A 17207-nucleotide genomic window follows, 5' to 3' on the forward strand; every position below is an offset into this window, starting at 1 on the left:
ACATTTGTGTTCAGGGAAATGTGTGTTTTTGTCTCCTGTGGGTGCTTTTGAAAATTTCTGCCTCTGGGGAAAACAGTGTTGTTTATTTGCTCGGTATTTTTATTGTAGTATTCAACTTCACTCAATGGGAATCCATGCTCTCTTGATAGCTACTGACATTTTCATCTCTTCCCTATGCTTTGTCTTTTTTTTCACTGCTGCATTCTCTGTCTTTGAGTGTCTCCTTTTTCCCATTCCCTTCCTAGTTCTGTGCTAAGAACTGCCCTGTCTCTCACTTTCCTATTTTGTCCCATACATAATCAGGAATGAAAAAAATGTCATTGTTGACTACTGAGAGACAAGACTTAATGCTCCAGCTAGATTAGTAGGGAAGGAAAATGCCCTCATCTCTAAAGATTTGGCAAAAAAAGGTAGTCCAATGTAGCACATAAGGTTAGGTGGGTAGAATCCAAACAATTTATGGTAAATGTCAGACCTGACACAGAAATGTATCAAGCATTTGAAATTTGAACCACCATCTGGATATTTGATAAATTTAAAGTACAATAGATTATTGAGGGACAAAAAGTGGTTGAGGACAAGCTCTAGGTGTTTACTTCATGTGTGCAGTGTACCTCAGGTATCTGTGTATAGACACTAATTATCAGCTTTTCTTTATCACTGGCTTTCTGGTCGTGCTCCTGTTTTTCTCAATATGTGATATTTTACAACCATTTTCCCCCTCCAGGGTTGCTGATGGCAGTAACTCAGCCTTTTTCCTATGGTCTGAAATTGGAGTCTGGCTGCAACAACTCTGTATGCATGCAGTTATTTTTCAGAATCTCACCTATGATTTCATTTTGTTTCTCTTTCCAATCAGAAAATGAAGAGTTTGGCTCAAAGACGCCAGTCTGCACCATCTTTGATCTTTGTCAAAGCACTTAACAGATCTCGATCGGTCTCAAGGTGAGTCACTGAGTTTTGCTGGCTGTACTGTTTTGCAGTTTCTCAGCCCAAAACTTGAAATGTTTTTGAACTATTGTCCACAACAGGTTGTCAACCACAATTCGGGCTGCTCAGTAGCTGCACAACTATAAAGCCTGCTGAAAGATGTGATAGACCCAGCCCAGACACCGGCTGATCTCCTAGAGGGGGTTTCCCCCATGCTGCCACACTAAGCTGTTTATACCCAATTGGGCAAGCAGAGCTGCTACCCAATTTGCAACTGGGCATGCAACTTTTGGGCTGCTCAGTTCTAATTAATTTGTGGCTGGCTATGATTGTCTGCTGGGGAGATGGCATGGGCAGAAGAAGATGAATGTTTCCTACTTTCTGCCTTGTACACTTACGCAGTACCAGGCATAACTCAGGTGTGGTTATTGTGGGATTGTACAATTTAATTTGAGCTAAGTTCTGTCATGGACTGCTGCATGGCACAGGCTCTCCGGGGCTCTGGAAGCACCTGCTGGTTTAGGACAATGCCGTGGGCCAGGATCTGGTGGTCACAGCCTTCTCCCGTCCAGCATTAGCAGCTTGAGGGGCTGTGTATGTGGGTGTGTGTGGGTGTGAAGCATTCAGCATTTTTTGTCTTCATCTTCTGCCAGGATCAGCCGTTCTTCCTCCCTCCCTACCCCAGCGTAAAGCTACCATAGAAATGGGAGTTTCTATGGAGCTAGTCCACTGTCCAGCCCCAGCCCTGACCTGCCATTTGAACCACTCTGCATACATAACTTTTGTCTTCCTGCACTACAGTTCATTAGACTTTAAACTTACAAAAACATAAGTGTTTATCGAGAAGGGAACCATCTGGTAGGCTGTTAATGCTTCCAGCTGTGTAGAGCTCTTTACGAAGAAACATTATTGAGGGAAATTAAAGTATGGCTTTGTAAGGAATATTTTTTCCTACTCTGTGGTGTGTTAAGTAATCAGTATGTGAGCTTTGGAAAGTTTTTTGTGTTTGATCTAACTAATACCTGGTTTCATATTTGTCATCATGGAGAATTCCACAGTGTTTCAGAAACCTGTGAAAGTGTTCTATGAAAACATCAGAGTTGCAAAATAGGAAAGGAAAATGAGTTGAAACTGCTTGCAGGTCTTTTTGCTGGCTATGGCATAAAAGAGGAAACTTAGAAATCAATTCCTAAAGGTGTTTGCACCTTTTTGTGTAGTCTAGTGGCCTGAGCCTAGGACTGAGAGCCAGCAACATGTGTTCTGGTTCTCTCTGTAAAATTTCTTCTGCGGCCTCTCTCTGACTTTGTTTCCAGGTCTTTAAAATAAGATGAATGGGTATTTTATAACCCCTTCATGAGAATACTGAAATTGTTTAGATTGTCTGTGCTACCATATTTATTCTTCATTTACTATTATTTCTTCATTGTATTTGTAGCTATGTTCATAATTGCAATACCACCTTTTGGGCATAGATGACACGTTTGTAACTGAGGTTGTGAAATTAGAGAGGGACTATTACTATGGGGAGTAGCAATAACTGGAGAGTACAGGGGACAAGAGATGGGATCTCTCAGCCCTTGGACTTTAGGGTTTCCTGCAGTTTATACACTTATGTCTCCATAATGTCTTTCCTTCGAGCTGTCTTAAGACTTGCTCCTCGATATTAAGAGAATGAACTATAGTCGATGCTTGTATTTCAGTCTTCTCTCATTTGCCTGCTGGGGTTCAGACATGAACATTTTTCTTCAATTCCACTTTTATTTTTTTGTTTGTTTTATTGCCTGCTCCCTAAGTATCAGAAATTGGACATAGATGGAGAGACACTGAGTGGGATAATACTCAGCATGTACATTTTCATCTAAGAATTTTATGCTTTCTTAAGTGTAAGTATGTCTTGCTTGTATAGCCCAGATCAGAATTATTTCCAGATCTGGTGCGTGGAAGGATTTTTTTGTAAGGCCAGTTGGCAGGAACTTTGTGGTGGAGAGGACTGAAGAGGGGAAAATGTTGCCTTGTTCTGCAGTAAGGGCAATACTTTGCCTAGCCAACGGACCCTGCCGCTTTCACAACCGATGGATGCTGCCTCAGTCATGTCTGTCCTCTGCCTGTGGCATGCAACAATTTAGCTGCTCCTGTTGTTTTGAACTGAAGTCTGTGGCCGTAGTGAGAGGCATTGGGTGGAGTCTGAGGATCCTAGAACTAGAGCAGCTGATTTGGTAGCTTCAAAGTCTATCAGTTAGAGGGTAATACTTTGGATGGTGTTTATTATTGTTCACAGGAGCAGTAATTCTCACCTGTGCCTGACTTCCTTGTTTGGCTGTGCAAAACACATTCCTCTTCATCATCAAATTGATGGATGAGTTTGAACTTTCCACTCGGTTTGTTGTGTAAATGCTTAACTTTTGTGAAGTGCTTTCTCTTAAGGCGAGCTGAAGAGCAACAAAATGACTTCTCGTGTTTTCTAATCTCCTCCAAATGTTTTATCTCAGACCTGTCTCAGCTCTTAGCTTCCCTTCTTGTAGGCATAGCCAGCCTTCAAAATCCATTATTCTCCTCTGGCAGTGAACCTTAATACTGGGACTCCATAACACTTACTTGTTAATGGTTGATTAATGACTTGTAGATAATAAAGCTCCTATCTGAAGTTAGCAAACATCTGTGAGGGATTTATATGAATCCTCTCACCTCAGCAGCTGGCTCACCTCAATATTTATTGAAATTAATGAACAAGTGCAAAGTTTAAAAGGGCAGGAAATACTTAGAAGCACAAGTCAGTTTGTATTTTTATACCACCTTATATGTCAGGTGCCCTTGATTTATATACAGGCCACTTTCATAAAATGTGGTGGCACCCTCTTTGGCCAGACTTACTTTGGGGCATTTTAAAGTTTATTAATGGTATTTATTCAAAGAAACCATTGTGACATCTGGAGACGGCTATTTAGCATTCAGAGGATTAAGGTTTTTTAATGGTAGTGGTGTTGTAGCTGTGATGGCACAAGGATGTAAGTGAGGCAAGATGATCTAGCTGGAAAAAGCAAGACACTTGTTTGTGCCCTTGCCCTCTTCTTCAGTCCTGAAAGAGAAGCAAATCTGAAAGTCTTGTGTGCTTAAAAGCTTGTCTTCTTTTTCTCCAGCTATATCATTTGGTTTAATGAAAGTTAAGCCTTCCTTACAAATCTTGCCTTGCCATGTCAGTCATATAAAAGGAGTTAGAAGATATGTGGCCTACAGAAGAATTCTGGGATGGCGATATGGCACGGTGGTACGCAGATGTGCAACCACGCTGTAATCCCTGCCTCACTCGACTGTAACTGCAGGCAGCAGAGGAACATAGTAAATAGTACAGATATTATAGTGGAATTTGAGCCCTTACTTCCAAGAGATGAAAATATGCAGACTATTCATTGCCTCCTGGTTTTGCTTCTCTTCCTTTTTTCTATACAGTTCCTCTTTCCTCATAAAATAGTGATGAATAGGCATGTAAGGACTGTTTCACATCATCGGATGTCCTCTTTGGAAGCACTTTGAGCAAAGTTATTCTAGAAATACATTGGAAAAGTAAGCTTTTGATATTTTTCTTGGCTGATACTCAGATGCAGCAAAAATAAGTTTGATTGTTAACTCCATTAATGTGTATGAAATCAGCAAAGGATTCGGGTTAGTTATATTTGGCCCTGGACCTGTTCCGCAGTTGTAATTTTCCTCTTACTTTTTCTTGGTGTCCTTGAATGAAAACTGCACAACTTACTTAATGATATACTTCAGTGCAATACAAATTATGGGCTTGAAACAGAAATGTCTGAGGCCTGGATTTAAGCATCAGGTCTTGCAATCCTCACTCCTCGGATACTTCACAGCGGCAGCCAAATTCCCTGTTGCAGTTGCTGGTAGCTTCCCGTTTCCTAATGCACGCCTCACCAGATCTTTGAAAGTGATATTTTTACATGCTGAAAATTATTAATATAATGTCACAATTTCTGAGTCTGCATGACCATATAGACACATATAGATATGTGTCTCTACACACTAAAAGTGTTAAAATACTGGTAATGAAACTACTCTTTATTACAGCGTGAAGCATGTTTATGATGTTATTCTGGTATAAGCTAGAAGCAGGAGTTGTTTTTAAAAAAATTAAGCATAATTTTGAAAAGGTTTTATGAACAAATCTTTAAAGAACCTGAGAAGGAAGTACCTAAAACGTCAGCCCACCTGGTTTTATTATTTGGATTTTATGGTCAAAGAAGTTAAAGGTAAAAACTGAGGATTTCACAAGTTTCCAAGGTGTTTTTTTCCCTCTGTATGTGGAAAAGGTATTGTGCCATTCATGGAGAGGCTGCTCTTCCTTCTCCCAATGCACAGTAAGTGATTCTGGCATGTTATCTTCCAGGGGTCCCGTGCCAAATGCTAAATATCCCAGATAACGAAGATCATATGTGTAATCTAGTAATACATTCCACTTGGCGCTAGTCAAATACAGAGTGTTCCCAAAGTCTTGGACATTGTGTTTTCAGGGTTTTAGTCAGAAGATATGTGGATGATCTAAGCTATGTGACTAGATGAAGAAAAAAATAGAGACTTTTAATAAATGTAAATTGCCAGAAGGCCTTAACTGTCTTTTTTTCACAGGGAAGATGAGTATTTGGTGTTTGAGGCAAATCCAATTGCGGGGAGGAAAGGAATAAAAGTTCATTGCGAATAATTAACTTGTTAAGTAGGTATTTTGGTTGTAATCGTTTTGCTTGTTCTTCACTTGTTTCCATGGTAGCAATTAATTTCACCTAGCAAAATAATCTCCGCGAGGTGCATTTGGTTGGTGAGGCTCAGCACCTCGGTACGGTACAGGGGCATCGAGCGGGAGCACCTGCCGCCCCGTTGCTCCCCACAGCCATTTTATTTACTGGCTGTTGCAGGACAAGGCCTTTGCAGACAGGTACGCCCCGAGCAGCCGCTGTCCCCTCGGCCGTCATGGCAGAGGCGGGTGTTGCTCTGACACAGCCCCCTGGACCCCATGACAGCACTTGTTGGGGTGCTGAGCGGGGACGGCACCCACCCAGCTGAGGCCGCCCTGTCGCCAAGGTGCCTCTCCCCATCAGTCACCACAGCAAAACCTGTCAGGTGGAGGAGCAGGACCTTTAGCTGTGGCCACCGTGGCCTGGCGGATCGATAGTGCCATTGCTGGCAGCACGCAGGGCATGGCCTTAGGGCCACCCTGCTGCAGGGGACAGCCCTGGGATGGTGTTAAGACAAATGGCGCTTGGCAGCTAAACCTGAGGGGCTTTGCAAGACAAAGGCTGACATATTGCACGTGTGCACATTTCCATGTGTGCCTGTATGTGTCATATGTATGGTCAGTGTGGGGTTTTGCCTCCAAAGCTGTTACACACCACCAGCGGTGATGGGAGAGAGGGGCTCAAAACCAGGACGGGAGGTAGCGTGGCCAGATACTGTCCCAGACTGTCCCAGACTCCTTCCATTCCAAATGCAGGTGTCACAGTTTGGGGGGGAGGGTGTCCCCTGAAGGCTGCAAAATGGAGGAGAGGGTAGGGGATAATGGGGTAACAAGTCACTTTGAAACTGGCACCCTGGGCAGAGGGGAAGATTTACAGTGTTTGAGGCAGAAGTGGCTGTCAGGCAAGCCAAGGCCCTGCCGGGGGGTTGCTCCCTGGTGTGGCCCTCACTCGCTGCCCCGTGGCTTGTGAGAGGCTGACTCCAGTGGCGGGGCGCCGAGTAGCTAACTATGCGCGTGCACAACTGAAACAACATCTCTAAAGCCTCCCCCCATGCCCTCGGCCACCCAAATGGCGTGGTCACAAGAGATGAGGGCTCTTAAACGCCTTCATTCACCCTTAGGAAGGGGCACGCCTCAAGGAAGACCTTGCAAGGCAGTCTTTCTGAAGCCACAGGGCTGGTGGTTTTTGGGGAAGCACAAGGGCTGTCACTATTGTCAGAGTGGTTCCCCCGGGTGAAAATCAAAGTGGCAGCACCCCAGCGGCAGCCCTGTGTCATGCACTCCTCATCTTACAGCCCTTTGTCTGAGAGACTGCAATACACTCAAGAATAAAGAAGAGCCATTTTATGAAAGAAAGGAAGAAAAAGGGCAAAATCCCACAAAACAAAGTTTCCCAATGTGGGCGATTAAGTACAGGTGCCACTCATTTTATCTTGACTTGTGATATTTCATAACTTTTTCCATAAAGCTCCAGCTCCAGGAGTCATGTGGTTATAAAAATCACAGTTTCATTAGAAATCAAGTTTCTAGTCATCAAGATGGAGGGAAAATCCTGTTCCTAAAGACTCAGTCAACAAAGCAAATGAAAAGTTCTTTGCTTCTGGGTTTAGTTTTTAGATTTAATTCAGCCTCAAAATTTCTGATCTGGATTTTTTCTAAGATTTTCCATTTCATGAAAAGTTTTGATGTATTAACATTTTATGCTTAATCTGAATGGGCAGAAATCTCTGTATGAGAACTTCCCCAGATTTCTCCCCTCAGTATGTCATGTTTCCCTATGTAAGGTAAGGACACATGAATTTGTAGAAAAATAGTAATTTTAAAAAAACCAAACCACTATTTTGTACCAAATTGCTCTTCCTTTTTAATGGAATTGCACGTAATTAAAATAACTTGTGATGATCTTGTACAAGTCATCATTTTTATAGTATTTCTAATTCATGCTTGATTTAAGCTAATTATGACACTGGAGTATTGTTTCTTTAAACCATGTGTTTGAATGCAAAAGTTATTTTTATGTAGTAATAGCTGGAGATAAAATTTTATTAACTGTTAACAAGGAACAAAGTGAACTTTCTGAGGCCTCAAATGACCTTTTAACTCAGAGATATTCTGCCTTTTTTATTAAAAGAAAAGGACTAGAGGTAAAAAGAAGGAAGGCTTGGAAGCAGGGTTTTGGAGGGATTGGAGTTTAAATGAGGGATTAATTTTACAATAAATGACTAATAGTTTAACACTAGCACTTTAAGCTGATTCACCTTTGGATAGAGTTGTGACAGTTTTAGGACAAGACAGTGAGGGGCACTGCTCATCGGGATGAGCGCAGGGCTCTGCTTGTCCAGATGTCTCACTGTCCACATGTGTTTTTGGCTGCGGCCCATTTTGGGGGCTTTTTTGATTAGGCCTTGAGGTCTGACAAAATGCAGCTGTTGTCCAGCCATTGTGTATCCCTGATTTTAGACAATAAAATCTCTGCCAAATGACAGTCTGGCCAAGCAGTTTGGGCAGCGGCATACCTGAGGAAATCACAGACCGACTTGCTCAGACTGCTTTGTGATCATTTATCTTGCGTAAACAAGCAGAAAGCCTCTAATGATGTGCAGGCTGATGTGCAGCCTCTGGTGCTCTCACCTCTGACAAGGGCCAGCATTAAATACGCATTGAACTCTCCTCCTGGCTGATAACGGCATCGCTTCTCCTGTTCCAGTTCTTTCCTCATGGTGCACAAAACTGCTGGTGAGGAGTTTCTAATCACACCACGGGAGTAACGGTCTGTTGTTAGATTTCTTCTGTGCCCACGTCTTATGTCTTTGAGTACCAGGGGCTAGATCAAATAAAGGATAATGAGCCTCAAGAGCAAGACATGGGAATAATTTAGGTACCTGAATCTAAGACTGTGACTTAAAAAACATCATCTCAGTGGCTGCCTGACCTCTGTTCTTTAGGCACTCTCCTACTGACCAAAGAGCTCCCCAAACACCTGGAGCTGTGCTTTTGCACATTCCAGTACGGCATGACAGTTGGCAGCATGAACAGGTCTGTGGCAAAGAACTAAACACTGTTTCATGTGAGGCTCCTGAGAAGCTCCATCCACTAGTCCACAGACCCTATTTAACCTGCCCGGGCAAGAGCAAGGCCCTCACAAAAGCGGTTGCAAATGTTGCTGTCTTTCAAACCTCTGGCCGAGTCCACTTTTCTGGAGTGTTTTTTAATAATTGTTTAGGGCAGTGGTTTCTGAACATGCAGTATCAGGGCTGAAGAGGGAAGGAATCTGGCTCATCGGATGTTTTGGCAGAGAGAGACCATGGTCTATGTTGCAACCAAGGTTTGTGCCATCTAGCAAGCTTGGTGTAAGCTATGCTAGGCATTTCTAGCCTGCTCCTTAGGCAGGTCCCCACAGACCACCACTACTCTTTGTGAAACGGTGTACTTTCGACGGATCACCCAGGTTCAGCCTCCTCTCTGCCTCCTTAGACAATTCATCTTCTGCTTCCCAGAAGAGTGATGTAACTACTAAAGCGGAGAGTAGTTGGAGTGAGTGGAGACTTTCCTTCTTCCTCCCACAGTTGAAGCTGGGCCACTGTGCAGAAGGACATGCAGTGCTCCTGGGACCAAAAATCTTATGTTCACAGGAGCAAGCTTGGCTCTGTAGATGAATGGTAAAAGCACTTACCTGGGAGGAGAAAGGCCTGCATCTGTTCCCAGGATCATTTTTGTATTATTTTTGTATATCACCCGCTGACACATCCATGTTCAGCCTGTCCTGTCCCCTACCTGAAGGTGGTTGTAAGTACTGAGATGAGTGTGCTGGTTTGGATCCTCGTGCGCTCTATAGGGAGCCTGTGCACGGAACACAGACTGCCTTCAGTGGGAGTAGGTATCTCAGTACATCTAGGTGTAGATAGGTCTTCATAGCAGGATTATTCAGAAAATGCAGAAAAGAATGGTAAAGACCTTCACCTGAATGAATAAGCAGAGCTGAGGTGTTTTCGTCCACCTTCCTTCCCTCTCTTCCCTCTGTGTTTTGTTCTGGTAGTAAAACCATACCCAATATTTTTCAAGGCATCTCATTTTATCAGAGCTCCTCTGGAAACACATTCAGTTGCTGAGTCCCTCCAACTAAGCAACCTCACACTCATTCCCCTCAGTTTTGCTGTCCAAGAGCAGGACAGGTTTCCTGGTGGGTGGTGTGTCAAGTCTGACGTGCATTTCTACAAGGAGGTCACTAATCAGACATAGGCAAGCTCTGCTGCTGTATCAAAGGCTCAAATAAACATGGAAAAAAAAGTCATCATGGGAAAGGGTCTTGCGTTTCCCCCTTCCCCAGGCTGCCATTCTTTGCAGGTAACTGGCCTGTGCCCACTTCTCCCTTATGTAAAGTAATTATCATCAGATGCAGGGATGTGGGGAATCCTCTAACAGCTTTTTTCTCCAGCTTAGATCACTGGTGGAACAGAAACCTGTGGCTAACCTGCCTGAGTAGCTATGCAAAAAACTCATTGAATATGTAGGCAGTTAGTTATAGGAGAGCAAACTGGTGCATGTGGCTGCAACTAATTTGTCTGCTGGCTGTTCAAAAGGAATCTGGGTCATTACACTTGCAATAGCTGTCAGCGGCAGGCATATCAAGTAATCTCTTCACTGTAATAGGATAATTCCTGTGCTGTAGTACTAGTATCAAAATATGGTTTAAAGCCCTTGAGGCAAACCAAAGCCAGATTTGTTCCTGTTACAGCTGGGACAGGTGCAGTGAAGTGACAATCCCGTCTTCCATGCAGCACCCATATCAGTCGTCCCTCGTAGGGAAGTGGTCCTTAAAAATTTAAGCCAGTACAAGGGCTGGGCAGATCCTCCCTTCACGTCTGCGGTGGAGCTCTGTGGAGTTCACCCCCCCACAGTGTCCCACAGTTGTGGGGATACAGGCAAGGCCAGGCAGCAGCGGCTTCCTTGAGAGCTGCAGCTTGCGAGAGGATAAAGTGTGGTGAAGGGGCTTATCTTTTAAAGGCAGTACTTGCAGCTATTTATAGGTCACTTTGTATGTGATTACTTTGTTTCTAATCAGCAAGTTTTCTCCTGAAAAAGGGCCATCAGAGAACAGCAGCTGGTGGATTCCAGGTTTGCTCCACCTGGCCCCCTATTTGAAGTCTTGCACTGTTTTGAATGCATTTGTTTTTCTTAAAACTCATTGCTGCCTAACTGAAGACTTTACCCAGGTGGCATGAGCCAAGGAGGGGAAGGAAGAGCCTAGCTGAATTACTTCTTGAAGAATGGGAAAATCAGAGGCTAAAGGGGAATGACTGTTGAGCAATGAGACTTTGAGAGACCATGAGCAGCCCCCCTGGTATTACCTGATAATGGAGTGAGGTGACCGACAGGCAAGAAACCTAGGCAGTCACCTAGAAAATGCTGTTTCCCTGTTAAAAGGACATGGTCACACAAGTGCCTTATTCTTGCCCATCTACAACGTGTATATTATGTAGCTGCAGACAACAGGGTAGGCAGATACATGCACGCTCACTAACAGCCATACATGATGGTCCAGAAGGGATTTCTAAAGACGCACACACCAATGTTCTCACCTCATGTGCACCTCAGCTTGAAATGACCTGTTTCTACAGAGGTCTGCAGCATGTCCTGGCTATTTTTGGTAGCCCAGAATTCCTGGCTATTACATGACCTGCGCTGAACTCTTGTAATATAGTTTGCAAGAAGATATTTGAAACTCACTTTTGAAGGAAAGGTTAGTTTCATCCATGAGGTAACTCAAAATCAACGGACTTGAGCTAGGCTTTTAAATGTCCCAACTGTGATCAAGTGGGATTAAATGTCCCAATTGCTGCTTCCCAAAAACATTAAGGTAGGACAGAAACCTTATCCCTTCAGGCTACTAAAATAATACTGGATCCTCCTAGGGGGACATGGGTGAAACTGAGAAGCCAGTGCTCCCCTATATGCCTCCTTGGAATGGGTAGGAAGGAGCCACGGTGGAAATGCCAAAGGTGCCCTGTGCCTCCAGACTTCTTATAGGCCACGACAAGCTCCAAAAAGCCCAATCATGGTGCAGAACTGCAGTGCTGGGGTGTTAAGTTCTGGCCTTTTCTTTGCCCTCTGTTCATCCTATTTTTTTTTCCTTTTTTTTTTCTTTTTTTTTCCCCCAAAAGGTCACTTTTTCTCATCTGAACAACGAAATCTTTGTCTGGGTAGACAATGCCTGGAATGCCATTTCCCTGGTGCAACTGGAACGGGAGAGTAACTCAAGGTGGTGGTGCTGTCACTCAGTAAAAATGAGTAGGAACTGCAGTGGGGAACAGAAGATCGATTCTTCCAAAGGCCAAAAAAGCTTTTATTGACTTCTACATGTGAATATGTCCTCCCCCAAACTTCTCCCCTGCTCAGAGAGACTTGGACCAAAACCCCTTGGACTTGTTGATAGCTAGCAGAGCTGTATAGCAGAACTGGAGGACACCCACACTGCAAGAGCTTTTCAATAGGATTTAAATAACTTGCACTAAATTCTTTTCTGGTGGAAATAGGCAAAATATGACCGAAATGTGTGGTGCTAATTTATACCAACAGAGAATTTTGCCCTTGTGCTAAATTTTCAGAGTAAACACCTTGCAGCTGTTTGTTAAAATAAAACAAAAAACCTTGGAAGTAAACCAAACCACAAGTGTGTTTCCTGTCTCCAGCCACCACACTGTAGTACATATTTGCTCTGCAGAGGATATTGTCCTTTTGGCTATGTAGAAATTACTTAAGTGCAGCTTGTTTTCAGTTAAGCTGCCAAGCTTCCATCCTGAAATGTGTGAGGATTTTTTTAATGATGCATTTTACCCTACAGCTATGTGATATTTTACTGCAAGTCTTAATCGTTTACTGATTTTTGGAAGACTACAGAAAAATAATAGAGTTACATGCCTCAACACCTTGAACATTTAGTGTAAACCACGTTATTCACCATAATAATTTTTATTACTTTTAGTAAGATTTTGACATTGTGGAAAGGTGATTTCAGATATGTACAAAACAACTTTTAGAATCCTAGAATAATTTGGAATATTTTCTCATATTTTCAATAAAAATGTGTACACTGAGTTTTAGAAGCAGAGGAGTGGTACCTGATTTCCTAAATATAAGTGGTAGCCCTGATTTCTGCCCTAAAATATAAATTTATCTGAGCAAAACTTGCTCCCAGTCTCTACTAATATTCATCTTCCTTCTGTTGTCCAGGCTTGTGCTTGTGTCCTGCCTGTGCTGGAGAGGGGGTTGCAGTGCATTTTGAGCCAAAGGCTCTGTGACCCTACTGGGACTCGCTGCTTTGTCTTGGGTGCAGTGTTTTCTGCTGCAGCTTGCTGAGGTCCAGCCGCTTGCACGGGTAGAGTGAGGCTAGCCCTGTGCTAGAGGCTGTGAACTGGGGCTGACGCGTGCCTGTGGCAGAGGGCTTTCTGTGAGACCCACAGGCACAGTCCATGAGGGAAAACGCAGGGGCGAGAGGTGACTGCCTCGGGTTTGTTCAAATACATTATTCATAAAAAAGAAGTTGCAACCGGTACAGTACACTTATCAAGTAGGAACAGGCATTTTAATACTTAGAAAATAACTAATGCCTTTTGAAGAACCAAGCACATCTCACTTGTTTCATTGTACAAAAGCTACTGTACGCAATGGCCTAGGAAACTTTAAAGGAGTGCTGCAGAAAATAGACTTGCTATTTCTGGAATGCTGCGCTGTTTTCACAAAGTGCTGCTTCAACTGTATAAGATTTACCATAGATAACAGCAAGCAAACATGCCCAGCATCCTCAGAAAGAAGCTCCCTTAGCAGGGATCAAGTTGACAGCAGATTTTCAGAAATGGGTTGGCAGCCGATGTGATTAAGAGATTTTTATGCTTGTCTCTCCAAGTCCCTTTTATAAATAGTCAGTGTAAGATTACAACAGCATACTAACTTTGTGTTTGCCCATATCTTACCTACCATCTTCCTGGAAAACACTCCTACCCTCCAGGCTGATACTTTTTGTCTTTACTTTCACCCTCCAGGTGTAATTATTATTTATTAGAATAAAGTGCCGCATAAATTTAGATGAAAAGCATATTCCGAATCACAAGGAGTCAAAGTGGGAAGAAGCACCAAAGATCCTGAGCATGTGGGTGACTCCCCGAGGGCACTGGTCACGGCTGGAAGGCAGTGACAGTAGTGAGCGGCTACCGCCTTTAAAAATGCAGAGGATTATTTTTATATAATCTGCCTGTCTAAATAGGGCTCTGAGCTGCAGATTGCTCCGTGTGGGTGAGCCTTGTCTGCGTGGAGCTTCGTTCATGGCGAGAGGAGCTGCAAGTGCTCGGCCCTGAAGCCAGCAGGTCTTTGTGTGGCCATGCCAAACAGGTAGTGGGGACGGGGCGGCCTGGGCCGAGCAGCTCTTTTCAAACCATGCACTTTAATGAGGTGCCAGTATGATAGAGGCTAAACTCATCAGGAGCATAAGCAGGACCATCTCCATTGTCTTGTGTTCAGTCCCAAGCATGGGCATTTGGTTTCAGCGTACAAAAAAAATTTCTTCTTTCACTTCATTTTTCACTCTTTTCTCACACAGAACGTGATGATCCATTATGATGATATAGTCAGGTTTGCCAGGATACTGTACAAGTCATGTGTTGAAGTCCTGAAATGTTAATATTGCACTTGAGTGCACTATAAGCAACCCTGTGATGCAGATCAGCACTCACCTGTGTTACAGGTTTGGGGGGGGGTGTTCCACCTTATCTCAGGGGAGACAGGGCTTGCACACCAAATTGGAGTGCTTTTCTTTTGGTTGGCTAAAGAATTGTTCTCAGTACCTTATTAAGTTAATTATCTTGAATGCAAAATATCCTCTAGCCACACAATATGGGTAATATATCTTACGTGCTAAAGGTTTTCCAGCAGTAAACCGTCTTGGCTTCCAAGCTCCAGTTACCAGGGCCTGCCTCATTAACAAAAATAGGAAGCAAGCCTCTATTAAGCTGCTGTTGAAGTTCTTTCTCACAGGAAGTTTTGGGAGCTTAAGGGTCTGAGTAGGAGGCACAGGAAAAAAGTGCAAATATTGTTACCTGATTTCCAGTATAAGCTCTATTAAGAAAACGAAAGAACTTGACTTCTAGATCAGGCTTGCTTTTTGGGGGCATCTCTGCTGGTCACAAATCACATGTCATCCCTGACTGATATATCCATTTTGGCAAAAATCTGTAATGTGGGCTGGGCTGTAGATGTTTCTTACTGTGCAGGTAGCTGCTGTTTTCACTAGCCTTGAAAGGGTGTGAATAGCTCCTGCTTCTCTCAGTGGGTTGCTCTAGCCCGATGCTGTGACTCAGTGATGATAAAGTAAATGAGAGACACTGAAGTTGAAAATTACTTGGTTTTATTTTTTCTAAAAGATAAATTGCTGGTTCCTTAAAGCCATCCAAAGCTCGCCTTTGAGATATACAGACTAAGTCTGTCGTCTCTGAACACCATGAGGAGGGTTGTCAGGTGCTCTGCTGGTTGCCTCTCTAGCCTGTAGCCAAAACAAAGTTAGGTTTATGACGTAAGCTGCAAGCTCTACGTGTGTAGGCGCAAAACTGCAAAAAGCTTCTGGTCCTTAGCTGGGCTTCAGCACTGGCACAAGCATGCAGTATTTTTGCTTATGGTACCTATGTGTGAAATGAGTATAGGCTAAGTTGTTCACTGTGAGAGGAATTTGGAAAGGTGTTATGTATGTGTAAGTATTGGACAGACCATGTGCAGCCTCTCACGTGGCTGGCTGACTCAGATTTCAGCCTTTTGAATAGCTGCCATTTTACTCCTCTGCTAATGAAAAGATGCATTTCTCACCTACCTCTTGTGAAGAACTTCAGAGGTTAAAGAGCAAAGTGATATTTTACTTCAACAGGTATCAGTCGCACAGAGAACATTGGTGCTACATCATTAGAGGAAATCAACTTCTGCAGCTGCAGAGATGACATCAGTGGAGAGAAGTTCTGGCCGAGAACGATAACCAAAATAACAGAGTGAGATTTAGGATGGAGCATGAGCAGTCTGTGAGAGGGATGTCACACAGCTGAGATACCTGCAATAGCTCATTTCCGCTTAAGTACTTTGGAACAGATTGTTCCCCTAAGGCATCTTATAGCTTAATCTAAATCATAGATAGGCTGAAGTCATCATCGACTGAAATCAAGGGAAAACTTCCCATTGGCATAAATGACATTTGGATTATTTAGTAACCACTTAACATGGGCTGTTAAACTCTCCTTTGGAAAGTATAATTTCTTTCATCGTTTTCACTACAAATAGAGAATAAAGCTGACATTCATTACACCAAGAATAAACATTTTGGGGGTCATGCCATTCAGGTATCAGTTTTACTGAGAAACCCCAAGGAAGCTCTGCAGGGGGAAGAAGAAGTACTTTTTGTGCTTTTGTGGTTTCTGGTAAATACAGGATTGACGAAGTGAGCAGTCATGTGTTTGCTTTCACACTGAATGCAACAGGGATGTATTTTTCAGTGTTTGACTGACTACTTTGGATTTCAACTTCATATATTACACCTAAAAAATTGAAGAGTTCATTTAAATCATTGCGTCTTTTAAATAGGCCCAAAATGCCTATTTTGATTAATTTGAAAAAATAATAGGTGTAAAAATTTAGGCTCTGGAAATGCCAGGAGAAAAATCTTCAATTATCTTTCTAATAATTTCAGCCAGTACAGTGATTTTAGTCTTTTCCTGAATAACTCAAGAATATCTCTGTAGATATCCTCAAATTGCAGAATTTACTGCTTGCTTAAAACCACACATGGAAATTTCAGACCCCCAAAATAGTACATTTAGGAAGAAATGTCCACTTGAGACTAGAGAGTTACAGTGGCAATGCCATCCAAACATCAGTATCAGCCTTGCTTCTACACAAAGGGGAACATGGCTGATGGCTGATTCTGCGGGATATCCCCATCTTTTGGAAATCACTTCACAGTTCCTTCTTAACAAACTCGGATGATGGCTTTTTTTTTCTGCCAAATTGGAAAGATGTTACTTTGTGGGATTTTTACCTGTGTTAATCATAGAATGACTTTTAGGGGAACACAGAGAAGGCCCTATACTTTTACTTACTTACTTTTACTTTTTAAATTATATCAGAAATCACATTGACTTAAGTACTGATTTTTGCATAATTCTATTAAAAGGAATTTTCAAAGAGTTGGTATTCGAGTGCTTAGCACTTTTTCAAAATTAGACCCACTTAATGGCCAGAAAAATCAGTGAGCATTGAAAACTGAACTCCAAAAATACCTCTCTCATATAAATCCCTACGCCTGAGGGTACAGCTGATCTGCATTTTCTTCAATGTAACAAAACTTGGGTTTCATTCATGTCTTGTAACAATGGAACGTTAATTGAGAGGATCAAAAGCATGCTTTCCAAAAGACATTTTTTGTCACTACTGGTGAATTTCCTCCATGTTCCTTCATCCTGGGGCTTTAGAAGGTTCTGATTGAATTAATGGCTTTGATTTTTTCCACTTTGTT

The 17207-nt window shown here is 42.8% G+C and overlaps 1 protein-coding gene across 1 annotated transcript in view; it reads left to right on the forward strand.

Annotated features, from left to right (window-relative positions):
- Positions 1–862: 862 nt before the first annotated feature.
- ARHGAP20 (Rho GTPase activating protein 20) overlaps positions 863–17207 on the forward strand; it is a 50583-nt gene continuing 34238 nt past the window's right edge. Inside the window, exon 1 of the mRNA XM_009335261.1 lies at positions 863–945. Coding sequence (XP_009333536.1) covers positions 863–945 — 83 coding nt within the window. The remainder of the gene's footprint in view (positions 946–17207) is intronic.

The sequence above is a fragment of the Pygoscelis adeliae genome, unplaced genomic scaffold (genome assembly GCF_000699105.1).
Source record: "Pygoscelis adeliae isolate BGI_AS28 unplaced genomic scaffold, ASM69910v1 Scaffold142, whole genome shotgun sequence".
In the NCBI taxonomy this organism is placed as follows: Eukaryota; Metazoa; Chordata; class Aves; order Sphenisciformes; family Spheniscidae; genus Pygoscelis; species Pygoscelis adeliae.